Source organism: Nelumbo nucifera, chromosome 1 (genome assembly GCF_055504915.1).
Source record: "Nelumbo nucifera cultivar China Antique chromosome 1, China Antique-T2T, whole genome shotgun sequence".
Classification (NCBI taxonomy): domain Eukaryota; kingdom Viridiplantae; phylum Streptophyta; class Magnoliopsida; order Proteales; family Nelumbonaceae; genus Nelumbo; species Nelumbo nucifera.
In genome coordinates, this window is record NC_142649.1 from 100,807,699 (window position 1) to 100,822,217 (window position 14,519).

Sequence of the window (14,519 nt, forward strand, 5' to 3'; positions counted from 1 at the left end):
ATGGTAGTGTAGAGCAGTTGAAAGCTAGACTGGTTGCCAAAGAGTATTCCCAAACCTATGGTATTGACTACACAAAGACCTCCCCGGTTGCTAAGATTGGTTCAGTTCGTGTTGTGATCTCTTTTGCTGCTATGTATGATTGGCCCCTCTATCAGCTTGATATCAAGAATGCTTTCTTGCATAGTAATCTACTTGAGGAGGTCTATGTGGAGCAACCACTAAGGTTTGTTGTTCAGGGGGAGGACGATAAGGTGTGCAGACCAAAGGAGGCCATTTATGGGCTTAAACAGTCTCTTCGAGCACGGTTTGGTAGGTTCAGTGAGGTAGTAAAGAAGTTTGGTATGAAATAGTGCCAAGTTGACCATTCAGTCTTCAGTCATGATTCTCAAGCAGGAAAGATCTTATTGGTGGTGTATGTAGATGATATTATTATTACCGGAAATGATAAAATGGACATTGATATGTTGAAGGCTTTTCTACAAGAACATTTTCAGACAAAGGGCCTTGGTAAATTGAAATATTTCTTGGGGATAAAAGTAGCAAGGTCAAAGCAAAGTATTAACTTGTGCAAAGGAAATATGTCATTGATTTGCTGGAAGAAACAGGTTTATTAGGTGTTAAACCAGCTAAAACACCTATGGAAACTAACACTAAGCTGAGTAGCAATATGGGTGAAATGTTTGAAGACCCTATCAGATACTAGTGGCTTGTAGGTAAACTTAACTACCTAACCATTACTCGGCTAGATATTTCATTTGCGGTTAGTGTGGTAAGTCAATTCATGCAGAATCCGTTGGTTCCACATTGGGATGTAGTTCTAAGAATTGCGAGGTATTTAAAAGGGGCTCCTGGTCGTGGTTTGATATACAAGAGTGGTGGAAAATTTAAAATAGAAGGATATACTGATGCTGACTAGGTCGGTTCTATGTCTGATAGGAGATCTACCACAGGCTATTGCACTTTTCTTAGAGGTAATCTGGTGACATGGAAAAATAAGAAGTAGACAATTGTGGCAAGAAGCAGTGCAGAAGCAAAATATAGAACTATGGCACATACTACTTGTGAATTAGTATGGCTGAAGAACCTTCTACAAGAAATGGGATACACTATTGACACTCCAATGAAACTCTACTGTGACAATCAGGTTGCACTTCATATTTCTTCTAATCCGATCTTTCATGAGAGAACCAAGCCCATAGAGATTGATTGTCACTTTGTGAGAGAAAATATGTCAAGTGGAGTGATAGATACTACATATGTTTACACAAAGAACCAATGGACAGATTTGTTTACTAAAGGGTTGAGTCGAGGAAGAATGGAATACATATGTAACAAGTTGGGATTATAAGATATATATTCTTCAACTTGAGGGGGAGTGTTAGTGTTGAATATATAAGGGTAGTCTTGTCTTTATACTTATGTTTATGTGCTGATGTGTAAGATTATGTTAGATTTAGTGCCCCTTACTTAAGTAGGGGCACATGTGTCTTTTCCACAATATAAGTAATATAAATCAATTCTACCCAAATGGGAGAGTGATCTTTCTCTCTCATTCTTTCTCTCCCTTTCTTCTCTTCTTTTCTCTTCTTTTTCTCTCTTCCTTCTTGACTGTTATCAGCTTAATAGGATTCAAGGGCAGGCCGAATCCCAATAATACAAAACAGCCCCTAGAACATACATGACTGGTGGGTGAAAGTGGAATGATCCATTATCTGATCAAACATTTAGTGGACATCATTGGGCTCCAAGGTTGGTTATACACGGACGAGTTACCTCGTCAAGCATTTTCAGTTTCAAGTTATATAACCCTTTAGTAAGCTCCAAAATTCCAAATAGTTCAAATTGGTAGTTAAAAAGGTTGTGGAAAAAATAGTCAAAATTACAGTACGTTACAAAAAGCTTCTTAGCTAGGTTAAAACTTTGACTTGAGAAGTTACATAAAGCATCTATGGGAGAAAGATGATCAATAGTTACTTTATGATTGTGAATTCTTATGTAAAATGTCATCCACCGGGATAGAACTTTTTCTGGAAAAACTGTAAAGCCTTCTCTATAACTATAATAGATAAATATCATTGTAAACCACAAACCAATCAAGAGACGGTGTACATTAGAGTTACATGGGAGAGTCCACATATTTGTCACATAATTTTGAATCATATTTTTGCAAAACAAATGATAGAGTTCAAGCTGAGGTTGCAATTGGCGAAAGATCATTGTGCCGTAGTAGTGCCTCAGGAGAAGGTTCACGCCCTCGGAATTCTATGAAAACCTGAAAATGAAAAATAAAAGTTAGGGGAGTTGGGATTATAAAAGCTTCACACAACAGGAGAAATACCAGAAGGCATATACAAGTAGATCATGTCTAACCTCAAGTGGTGATTTTCCACCTCCAAGAGCAAGAATGGTCTCTCGGAACCTGTGACCAGTTTCCTTTACAGCCTGTTGCAAGAATTGATTCTCAGTATCCATTTTAGTAAAACCACTATCAATATTAAGAGATTGATCTGTTCCTTCAAAAGATCAGATGGATGCATTATAAACGTGCAAACCACGGATAAAAGTAGCATCAATACAATATTGGGAATAAAATGCAAAATTAGGCACAACATGAGAAAACAAAGTTTAACATGAATAATGAAAACAAGTTTGTACCCTTCTTATGTATTCAAAGTTGCTAACAAGGTCACTCCAATGATAAAACCGTAATACCCCCAAATACACAACCATCATTACTCCTATTTTCTTTTTATCTACTAATTTCCCCAAAGAAACTCGTCTATTTGAGCCTGAAAGCTACTTTATATACGTTTGTGTGTTCACTTTTATACCTAAAAATAACAAATGTTAGGGGACATTGCTATAATTCACTGTCTCAAATCACATTGCTAATTGGCTAGCTTGTGAAAAAAGAAAAAAAAAAAAAAACTCCATTGAAAGGCCTTCCCCTAAATGCAGTGGATTAATATATTTGTTTGTAATGAGAACCATAGAACTGAAATGTTAAGCTATCAAATTCAAAATAACAAACAGAAGCAAATAAAGTTGTGTTACATGGAATACAATGATTCATTTGGAAAACATATATGAGAAAATATCATTAAATAATTAATAGAGATAAATACAGCAGTTACCATGATCATAATTGTAGCATCCACAGAATAGTTACAAGACATAAGATTGAAATTGAAAAATAAATAAATAAAAGAACCCAAACAATGCCATAAGTTTGTAGTCATACCTTGTCATTTTCCAACCCGGCATCTTCAAATGCTGAAAAAGCATCAGCTGATAAGACCTCTGCCCACTGCAAAATTGACATGAATTTAGAAAGAAAATTAAGGGTAGAGGAACAGTCTTCTTTTGGGGTATATATATATATGGAGAGAGAGAGAGAGAGAGAGATTGGCAATACACACACACACACACACACCAAATGGACAATTCAAAATAGAGATAAATTTTCATTCATCACTAAATAGATTGGCATGTCTACAGAATGACCAAGATTTTCTATATAAATATCACTCTCCAAATAATGTTGTAATAGTAATTACCTATGGAACTTACAAACTCCAAAATGGTAAAGAGAAATCAAGGAGGAGAGTATCAAATCTTAAAGCAGCATGGTTTCTAGAAGGTCCAATATTTAAATTTGCCGGTTGTTAATACACCATAACCACATAAAGTGAACAAGGTTTATCCAGTCAACCAAACTAGATTGTTCAGATCTACTCCCCTAGTCCCCTTGGTTAATGTTCCAGTCAGTTTCAATGAAGAAAATATGAACATGCACTTCCTTATCTCCTACTATACCACTATGTTTTCTGATCCATATGAACTAATATGTTGATTTCACCTAAATGAATCAAACCTAAATGCATTTCAGGGAAATTTGTGAATGATATCCAGCTCCATGAAGCAAGTTAATGACCAGTAACTCTTAAGGTTACAAAAACCACTAAAATAGTGCTCTAATATATTTTTACTACCTTTTACTAGATAAAGTAGATTCTTATTGTATTTCATAATGTGCATAATAATCATACATTACAGCTAAACAAACAATGGCAAGCACAATAAAGATAATGTCAATAAGTTAACGATACCAATCATATCTGAAACCTATTTAGGTTTGCAAAATTAAAGTTGTTGCACTTTACAATCATAATGGTAATGGCAATACACTATGATCTTTCACAATCATGTTTAAGACTGAGAAGCAGCTAGAAAACACAAATGTCAAAAGATACCATGTAACCATGTGAGAATAGTAATATTAATAAGTCTACCTTGTAACTATAGTATCCTCCCGCATATCCACCTGGTATGCAGAAAAGCAAAGAAATGAATTATATAACCGTCGAGAATTAGCAGAAACATAATGGAAAGCAACAATAAGATATACCATGAGTACTGACCTGCAAAAATATGGCTGAAACTACAAAGGAACCTATCCTCTGGCAACACTGGGATGACTTGTGTTTTCTTACCAACTCTTTGATCAACATCATAAATAGTTTCTGACCCACCAGGAATATACTTTGTATGTAGCTCCAGATCCACACTTGCAAATCGTATCTACAAAATAATTATAATGCAATGGTTACTTGTCATACACTTCTTTTTTCTTTTACTTTTGATCTGTAACAAGTCAGTTTGATTACATTAAGAGATATACAAACTCACACCCTACAGATAAATTGAACGGACCAAGCCTTACAATGAGACTAAGGCATCACAAGAAAGAAGATGACAAAACAAAAAAGGGCTTGTACTTGTTTCTGTAAGGTTGGAATTAGGTCATGTTCCTCCAGGTATTAGAAGGACCTGACAACTGTACTTTTTCTTTTACACTTTTCTTAATAAATTTGAGGTTGCTGATAAAAAGAAATCAAAATATGGCAAGCCAACCCCAAGAGATTACCTATACATATTGTATACTAAAATTTCCAATACAATATTAATCTAACTATTAATCAATTTAATCTTCTATCCTTACTCATTAAGCTATGCTAATTGCCATGAAAGCAAGTATAGACAAATAGTCACATTCCTAGTTCAATGGACCATATTTTGCAGTCCTAATTGACAAAGCACCTTATATAGGTTCTAAATAATGGTAACTTTCATTAGAGAATTGAAAAGATTACAGGCTTACCACCCACAAAATGGATGGAAAAAGAAAATCAAGAACTTACAAACAGGCCCAAAACAAAGCCTCCCTAGTAACTTCTTGCTTAGCTAAAGTGTCAGACATTCCATTTGCTGACCTTCTTACCCATTTAAAATGCACCCCAATCTCCCTTGCTAAGCTAATAATCTCTCTTAGAGGCTGTCTAAGAGACCACACTCCTAGGTTTCCAGCTTGCATCCACCCTATTACCAGCTTGGAGTCTCCTTCCACTTCTAATTGCTGCATTCCCCATTGTTTTGCCAGTTTCAAACCTTGAAGCAAGGCCATTACTTCTACCCTTAATGAATCTCCAACCCCAATTGGGCCCGAGTAAAGGGCCAAGACTTTTCCTTCCTCGTTTCTATACACACCCCCAACTCCCGACTGACCTAGATTACCCAAGGAGCTTCCATCAAAGTTTAGCTTCGCCTTGAACTGAGGCAGTGGTACCCAACATTCTTGTACCACAGGGGAGGAAGGCAAGGACACAGCTATAGCACTCCAATTTCTAATTAAGTCAGCTGAGGAGAAGTCCTTGAAGAGATGATGTACTTACAGCCAGTGCATAACCTCAACCTCCACAAGTGCTTCCTTGGAATTTTCTTGCCCCAGGAAGATACTATTGTTTCTCTCTTCCCAAATTGTCCATAGGATGGCTGTTCTTGTTATTCTCCACATTACCCTGCCCCTTTTCCTTGGTTGTCGAAAGAAGCTAGAGTCAAAAAGGTTCAGCACACCCGGGGGGGGTGTTCCATCTATAACCAAACAAAGAAGAGAACCAATCCCACAAATAATAAGAAAAAGGACAAGAAATCAAAAGATGAGTCGCTGTCTCACCATTTCTTAAGCAAAGGTAACAGACATGTGGGCAAAGGCTCCAGTCTGGCCTTTTTCTTTGAAGTACATTGTGAACAACCCTATTCAGTTCTAGGTTAAAGTAGAAAAGAAGAGGAAGAAGAGGAAGCAGAAGAGAAGAAGAAGAAGGAGAAGAAGGGTTCGGCCAGTAGAGGGAAAAAATTGACCCTCTCAAATAGATAAACCTAAAAGACCAAATTACCCATGTTTTGTGAACTCTAACACTCCCCCTCAAGCTGGAGAGTATATGTCATATAGTCCCAGCTTGTCACAAATATAATCTACTCTGCCCCGAGACAATCCCTTTGTAAAGAGATCTACCCACTGATTTCCCAAGCTCACATGAGATGTGGTTATCACTCCATTGGTCACTTTCTCTCTTACAAAGTGACAATCGACCTCAATATGCTTGGTTCTCTCATGGAAGATTGGATTAGAAGAGATGTGCACAACTGCTTGATTATCACAATATAGTCTCATGGGTTTGTCAACTGAGAAGCCCATCTCTTGTAGCAAGTTCTTCAACCATACCAGTTCACATGTGGTATGAGCCATAGCCCTGTACTCAGCTTCTACACTACTCCTTGCCACCATTGTTTGTTTCTTACTCTTCCAAGTTACAAGATTGCCACCAAGGAAGCTACAATACCTTGTAGTTGATCTCCTTTCTGATACAGAACCAGCCCAATCAGCATCTGTATATCCTACTATCTCAAGAGTCCCTCCATTTTTGTATAGCAAACCACGACCTGGAGCACCCTTCAGGTACCTAACAATCCTCAGAACTGCTTCCCAATGAGGAATCCAAGGATGTTGCATAAACTAACTCACCATACTCACAACAAATGATATATCTGGCTAGGTAATAGTCAGATAATTCAACTTTTCCACCAACCTCCTGTATCTTCCAGGATCATCAAACTCTTCACCTGCATCAACACTCAACTTGACATTCAATTCCATAGGAGTCTCGGCACCTAACAGTCCTGTTTCTTCAAGTAGGTCAAGAACATATTTTCTTTGACATAAGTTAATTCTATGTCTTGACCTTGCAACTTCTATTCCCAGGAAGTACTTCAACTTACCCAAATCTTTCGTATTGAAGCGGTCCTGTAAGAATTTCTTCAACCTGTCAATCCCATTACTATCACTCCTAGTTATGACAATATCGTCCACATACACCACTAGCAAGATTTTCCCATCCATTGAGTCATGGCTGAACACAGAATGGTCTACCTGGCACTGTTTCATCCCAAAGTTCTTCACTACTTCATTGGACCTGCCAAACCAAGCACATGGAGATTGTTTCAATCCATAAATTGCCTTTTTGGGTCTACAAACCTTACCATCCTCCCCCTAAGCAACAAACCCTGGTGGTTGCTCCATATACACCTCCTCAAGGAGATCACCATGCAAGAAAGGATTTTTTATGTCAAGTTGCAAAAGAGGCAAATCATACATAGCAGCTAATGATATCAACACCCGAACGGAACTAATTTTATCCACAAGAGAAAATGTCTCCATATAGTCCACACCATATAACTAAGAGGCAAATCATACATAGTAGCTAATGATATCATTGAACCTGCCAAACCAAGCACATGGAGATTGTTTCAATCCATAAATTGCCTTTTTAGGTCTACAAACCTTACCATCCTCCCCCTAAGCAACAAACCCTGGTGGTTGCTCCATATACACCTCCTCAAGGAGATCATCATGCAAGAAGGCATTTTTTATGTCAAGTTGCAAAAGAGGCAAATCATACATAGCAGCTAATGATATCAACATCCGAACGGAACTAATTTTATCCACAAGAGAAAATGTCTCCATATAGTCCACACCATACAACTAAGAATAGCCCTTGGCCACTCACCTGACCTTCAATCGTTCCACACTACCATCTAGAAGATACTTCACTATGTAGACCCACTTACACCCAACAACATGCTTACCAAGAGGAAGAGTAGTGAGTTCCCACGTATGATTGTGTTGTAGAGCAGACAGTTCCTCTTCCATTGCTTGCCGCCACCCTAGGGAGGTAAGGGCTTCCTGGACAGTCTTGGGAATGGAGACAGATGATAGCAATGATATAAAGTTGCGATGAGAAGCAAAAAGGTGAGCAACTGAAACATAGTGTGAAATAGGATGAGAAGTACAAGTACGTTTACCTTTCCATAGGGCAATAGGAAGATAAAGGTCCGAGGGAGAAGATGCGACCATAGGATCTGTCAACAAGGGTTGAATTGGAGGAGGGGCCGGTGTTCTTCTGTGAATATACACTTGTCTGATTGGTGGCCTCTCAGTAGTAAATGGCACGAGAGGGGGATCCGCAACTGGAATAGGAACCACGGGAAGGGGATCCTCAACAAGGACAGGAAGAGGACCCGAATGGTAGTCATCTTGGCTACCGGGGCAAAGGTCTCCAAGTAATCTATGCCATAAGTCTGTGTGAACCCTTTTGCAACTAACCGAGTCTTATACCTCTCAATGGAGCCATCTGCATTATGCTTCACCGTAAATACCCATCTGCATCCAACTGGTTTCTTTCCTTTGGGCAGATCAACTACCTCCAAGGTGTTATTTTTCAACAGGGCATCCATCTCAACCTGCATTGCATCTTTCCATTCCGGGACGGATAGGGCTTCTTGCACTATTCTTGGAGTAGGGACATTGAAAATGGAACTAAGGTAGGACCTGTAGGTAGGAGATAGGCGATCATAGGATAAGAACTGGGAAATACAGTGGGCTGTATTTCACACCTGGTCAAGGTCATCTGTAGGAGGTGAAATGGTAACAATAGAGGAAGTCTCTGTGGGCCCCGGGACTGTAATACCTGGACTTGGAGCTGCAGATGAGATTGGAGCTGGCCTGGACTGCTGATGATCGGGATCAACCTGCCTGCACCGCCTGTGATAGACCCTCAACTCCTGATCCCTCTGGCCACCCTCACCATTGCATCTCTCCCTCAACTCCTGATCCCTCTGACCACCCTCACCATTGCAGCTCTCATCACCCAATGGAATAGGTAAAGGAACTACCCCACTCTCACTGCTCTCCCCCTGAAGACAAGGACTCAAACCCCCACTCTCACTGCTCTCCCCCTGAGGAGAAACCCGAGGATAATAGGGTGTCCCCTCAAAGAAAGTGACATCCTGGAGACAAACTTCCTCCCTAAGACAGGATCATAGCAGCAATAACCCTTTTGAGTTTGTGCATAACCAAGGAAAATGCATTTGGAGGCCTTAGGTTCGAACTTGGAGTGATGGGGTCCGAGAAGCTGAACAAAGCAGGTACAACCGAATGTTTTAAGGGGAATAGAAAACAACTCTTCACTTGGGTATAGAAGGGAAAAAGGAAATCTCATATCAAGGACCCGGGAAGGGACCCGATTAATAAGATATACCGTCGTGAGGATAGCATCACCCCAGAAGCGAATAGGAACATTGGAAGTAAACATGAGACTTCTAGCCACTTCCAAGATGTGCCTATTCTTCCTTTCTGCAACTCCATTCTGCTGAGGTGTATGAGGGCAAGAGCTTTGGTGGATAACCCCATGATTGAGAAGGTAAGATGTCAATGGTTTAGCAAAGTATTCCTTTGCGCTATCAGATCTGAGAACTTTAATCTTGGCATCAAATTGGGTTATGATCATTTGGTGAAAGTTTTGGGTCAGGGCAGGTACCTCATCTCGTGAACGCATGAGATAAACCCAGGAAAAACGGGTATGGTCATCTACAAATAACAAGAAATATCTGTACCCACCCATGGAAGGGATGTGATAAGGCCCCCAAACATCAATATGCACAATATCAAAAAAAATTATTACTCCTTTTATTGCTCAATAAATAAGGCTTTCTACAATGCTTAGCAAACTCACAACTTTCACACTACAACTGAGACAACTCAACAGACTCAAATAAAGCTGGAAACAGACTCTTTAGAGATCGAAAGGACAAATGACCTAATCGGTTATGCCAAAGCATAACCGGACTCACTCTGAGAAACAAAAGACACCTTCTCTACCGACTCTTCCTGATGGAACCTCTCCCCGAGCAGATAGATCCCATTCGTCTCACGGCCAGTCCCAATCACCTTCTTCGTCTCCAAGTCCTGAAAAACACATCGGTCAGGGAAGAAGGTTACTGAGCAGTTCATATGCTTGGTAATACTACTGACTGAAAGAAAGTTAGTGTCAAGCTTAGGAACATGCAAAACAGATGACAGGGAGATAGTATCTAATAACTTGATGTCACCCTTCCCAGAAATAGGAACCAGGGAGCCATCAGCAATAGACACTTTATCCCTACCAGAAGACAAATAGTAAGTGGTGAACAGTGAAGGCAAGCTAGTCATGTGGTCGGATGCACCTGAATCTATTACCCAACAAGGTTCAGTAGTACCTGGAGCTGAGGCATGGTAGGCTGAAGCTCGAGTAACTGAATGTGCGAAGGCAGATGTGGCAGGAGCTGATGGTGACTGCGGTGGCTGAGCTGAATTTCCAACTTCCTTTTCTAACTGTATTAGGGCAGCCCGAACTGCAGCTAAGGTCTCTAAAGGTGTTCCTCTTGTGCCAGAGGAGGATGCTGAATCAGTGTTCATGGCCACATGAGCAGTTCCCTTCTTGCTTCTCAACTTCGCAGGAACCAAGTGAGGATTCAGTTTCCAACATGATTCTTTTGTATGTTTGGGTTTCTTACAATGTTCACATACCACATCCTTCTTGTCTTCCTTCCTCCTATCCTTCTCTGAATCACTTCCTGATTTGGGTGTGACCACTACAAAAGCTGGTGTGAGGGGTTGAGGCTGCATCATAACTTTCCTTCTAGTCTCTTCACTATGTACGAATGAGTATGCCTGAGAGAGAGTCACATTGTCTCTAGTCAAAATCTGTTGCCGCACAATATCATACTTTGAGTTTAGGCCAGCCAGAAACTCAAACACCCGGTTTGTCTCGACCTGCTTTCTATATATTTGTGCATCTTTGGGACTCTCCCACTCAAGAGTCTCCAAGTGATCAATTTCACACCACAGGGACTGCAAGGTAGAAAAATATACTAAAACTGGTTTCTCTCCTTGTTTAAGATTTTTCACTTCACATTTCAATTCATATGCTCTGGCAACATTAAGGGGTTGGGAATAAGTTTCTTTCATCACCTCCCATATCTCCTTATCTGTCTTTGCCCACAAGTAATTGCGGCTAATATGAGGCTGCATAGAATTACACAGCCATGTCATAACCAAGTAGTTTTCTTGGATCCACTTGGTATACGTAGGGTCTCTCTTGGGGGGTTCTTTCACATCTCCCAAGAGGTACCCTAATTTACCTCTTCCCCCAATAGCCATCATGGCTGATTGGGCCCATTCCAAATAGTTTGATCCATCAAACTTTACGGTAGTAATCTGACCACCCGTCTCAGAAACACCACCATAACTGATGTTCCCAAAGCTGCCCTCTGTCTGATTTTTAAACTCCATCTCGGTCAAGTCTCAAAAAACAGCACTTAGACTACCAACCACAATCAACAACAGTGTAGAACTGATCTGTATTCACAGTGTATGTGCACAAAACTGAGATAACTCTGATCTGAAACCAACTAGCAAACACAACAGCAGCTGTCCGTAGGGTTCTCACCCCTTAAGAGAGTTTGAAAACCCCAAAAGACTCTGAAAACAGCTTAGAAATAAGTCTGATATGCTTGGCAGAATTAGGGTTTGAATCAGTCCTTAGAGTGAACAGTTCCGTTGCACAATCCAATCAGTACCGTATAGATAGACTTGCAGTAGGGTTAATATGAAACCCTAGAATCTGATCAATGCTAACAATAAACTTGAGGACAGCTCTAGGTAGATCGTAAGGTTCAGTCTAACACTAGGGCTTGCCGCAAGATCACTTTCAAACCCTAGAGCAAAGAGAAACAAGGCTGAGACAGTTCAGCCCAACAATAGGGTTTGCTGTAAAACCCTAGAGAATCGAAGGGAGAAAACACTAGAATAGTTCGGCCTCCCTCTCCAGATAGGTCCAACCTATCTTCTCCGATAGAACTTCTCTTAGAAAATAAATAACTTACAAGGAAAAATTGTTTGCTGCCTTCTAAGGTTACCCAAACCCTAGTCTTCTCTGATCCTTCCTGACCACCAACACTCTGCAACCATAATAAGCTTCTAACAGCTGCTAGCACTTCTGGCAATCTCCAAGAATCAGTCTGCGAACTCCACCTCTTCAGCTTCTAGTCCTAGGAGATTCTCATGTGGTCGGCTGGTATTAGACTCACATGAGAAACCCTAACTTTGCTCTGATACCATGTAGTTGTTCAAGACTGCTATCAGTCTTGAACACTAAGAAATTTCAGGTTCGAAAAGAAGAGAAAGTGAAGAGGAAAGAGGAGAAAGAGTAGAGAGAGAGCAGTAGAACACAAACTTTGAAAGGAATGACAGAATCTGAATTATTCTGCCGCCGCCACTTCTATTAATATTTATAGGTTATGCTAGTTACATGAAAGGACACATCTGCCCTTGGTATTTACATAACACAATAATATAAAACTGAAAAATAAATAACAACTAGAACAACAGTAGCTAACCCTAGGATGACTAGGAACATTCTGCCCTATGGACAGAGTGGGACCACAGCTGTGGGGCCCACATCAGTGTTCTCTACAAAAACATTTAACATATAAATAAATATTCATGAGTTGACGCATGTGCCAACACATGAGTCAAACTCAAGTATGAGAGTTGTCCTCCTTGGCAAGGCCTTACATAGATGAAGGCAAAGCCTTGATTCTCATTCCTAAGCAACGTGGGACTTAGGATAACACTCAATGGTAACACTCACTATTGAGTCTTGTTCCAAGTCCCACATTGCTCAAGAATGGGAATGAAGGTATTGCCTTCACCTATAAAAGGATAGGTAAGCCATGAATTAAATGAGGCCCACACTTTTTGTGCCATAGGCCCAAAGCCTAGCCAAACCCAACTTAGATTGGGCTTGTAAAATATTTTTTTAATGTATATATTATATATTATATGTTATTTAATTTAAAAATTTATGAATAACAAAATTTTTATCATAAGATGCCATGGGCTCAAAGTCATTAAAAATTAAAGCCAGGAAGCCAGGCCTATGGTGTGGGTCGGCCCAGGCCTGGGCCTAGGCTGATGCCCTTATCATTGGTCCTAAACCTGGCCCAAATCCAACCTGTGCCTGGCCCAGCCTATGATCATCCCTAGCAATTAATTGTTTAAACCTCCCAAATTATGACACAAAATAGAAGTGTTTGGTGTGGGATTTGGGTTTGAGAAGGCCCTTGAGGGACACAGGACACTGAAACAACCAAGCTGATTCCCCTGTTGAAACTACTTCAGGAAGTCAATCTATCTCTAAAGGGAAATGATGAAAAGGTTTGGGCACCAACCACAAAGGGCAATTTCACTTGTGTCTTTCTTTAAGACTTTTGACCCACCTTCAAAGAAGATGGAAGTTCTAGGCTCTTTCTCCTCGTGTGTGTGTCCTTTATTGAAAAAGTGGGCAAAGTACTAATCACCTTTTGTTGCATCACTCCTATACCTCTAGGTTGTGGCAGCTCACTCTCAGGCTGTTTGGAAAAACTTGGAGAGCTCTTGCTGAAGTAGCTGATTCGTTTAATTCAGATTGGCGGGGAAGGGGCAGTAAAAGGCAAAAAATTCTGTGGCATTGTTTGTGCGAGTCAATGTTGTGGGGGCTTGGAGTGAAAGAAATGCAAGGATCTTTTAAGAAAAGTATAGGGATGTGGAGGAAAGGTTTGACCTGATAAAGATTTAAGGCTGCTCACTGGGCTGTTATGTGTGAAGACTTCAAAGGTGTCTCATTAAATGATCTGTTAAGGGAGTGGCACGTTGTAGCTGAATTTCAGGCTGCAAAGCATCAGGGTGACTGAGTGGTCCCCTCCTTCAGAAGGTGTAGTAGTCAAGCTGAATTTCAATGGTTGCTGTTTTAGGAACCCAGGAGCTTCTGGAGTAGGGGGTGTGGCCAGTAGGGCTGCAAATAAGTCAGATCAGATCCAATTTGAATCTGAATTCAATTCAGTGAGAGCCGGATTCAGATATCTCCCTTGATCCTAACAAATCGGATTGAATCAGAAAAAGTCGACCCGCTTAGTTAACAGATCGAATTCAAATATACTCCGATCTAATCCATTACTTATGAAATATTATATATTACTATATTCCATAATAATATAATATATTATTTATATTATTATATCATGTTTTTTACTATAATCCAAATCAAACTGGATATCCAATAAGATATTTGGATTTGAATTCAAATTGGTCAGATTTCTTATCAAATTGGATCGGATATACCCTTTACCAAATCCGATGTGATCCATTTGCAGCCCTAATGACCAGGGATAATGGGGGTAATGTAATTCTAAGTTTCTTTGGTCCAGTGGGTATTGGAAATTCTTTGAGAGCAGAGCTGATGGCTTTGATTCAAGGACTAAAATTG

The 14,519-nt window shown here is 40.1% G+C and overlaps 1 protein-coding gene across 1 annotated transcript in view; it reads right to left on the reverse strand.

The window, feature by feature from the left end:
* Positions 1-2,022: 2,022 nt before the first annotated feature.
* Positions 2,023-14,519, reverse strand: part of LOC104588450 (putative cytosolic oligopeptidase A) — a 32,575-nt gene continuing 20,078 nt past the window's right edge. The window contains exons 13-17 of the mRNA XM_010246388.3: positions 4,422-4,581; positions 4,293-4,324; positions 3,242-3,307; positions 2,371-2,442; positions 2,023-2,272 (exon numbers count right to left, since the gene is read on the reverse strand). Coding sequence (XP_010244690.1) covers positions 2,186-2,272; positions 2,371-2,442; positions 3,242-3,307; positions 4,293-4,324; positions 4,422-4,581 — 417 coding nt within the window. The 3' untranslated portion in view covers positions 2,023-2,185. The remainder of the gene's footprint in view (positions 2,273-2,370; positions 2,443-3,241; positions 3,308-4,292; positions 4,325-4,421; positions 4,582-14,519) is intronic.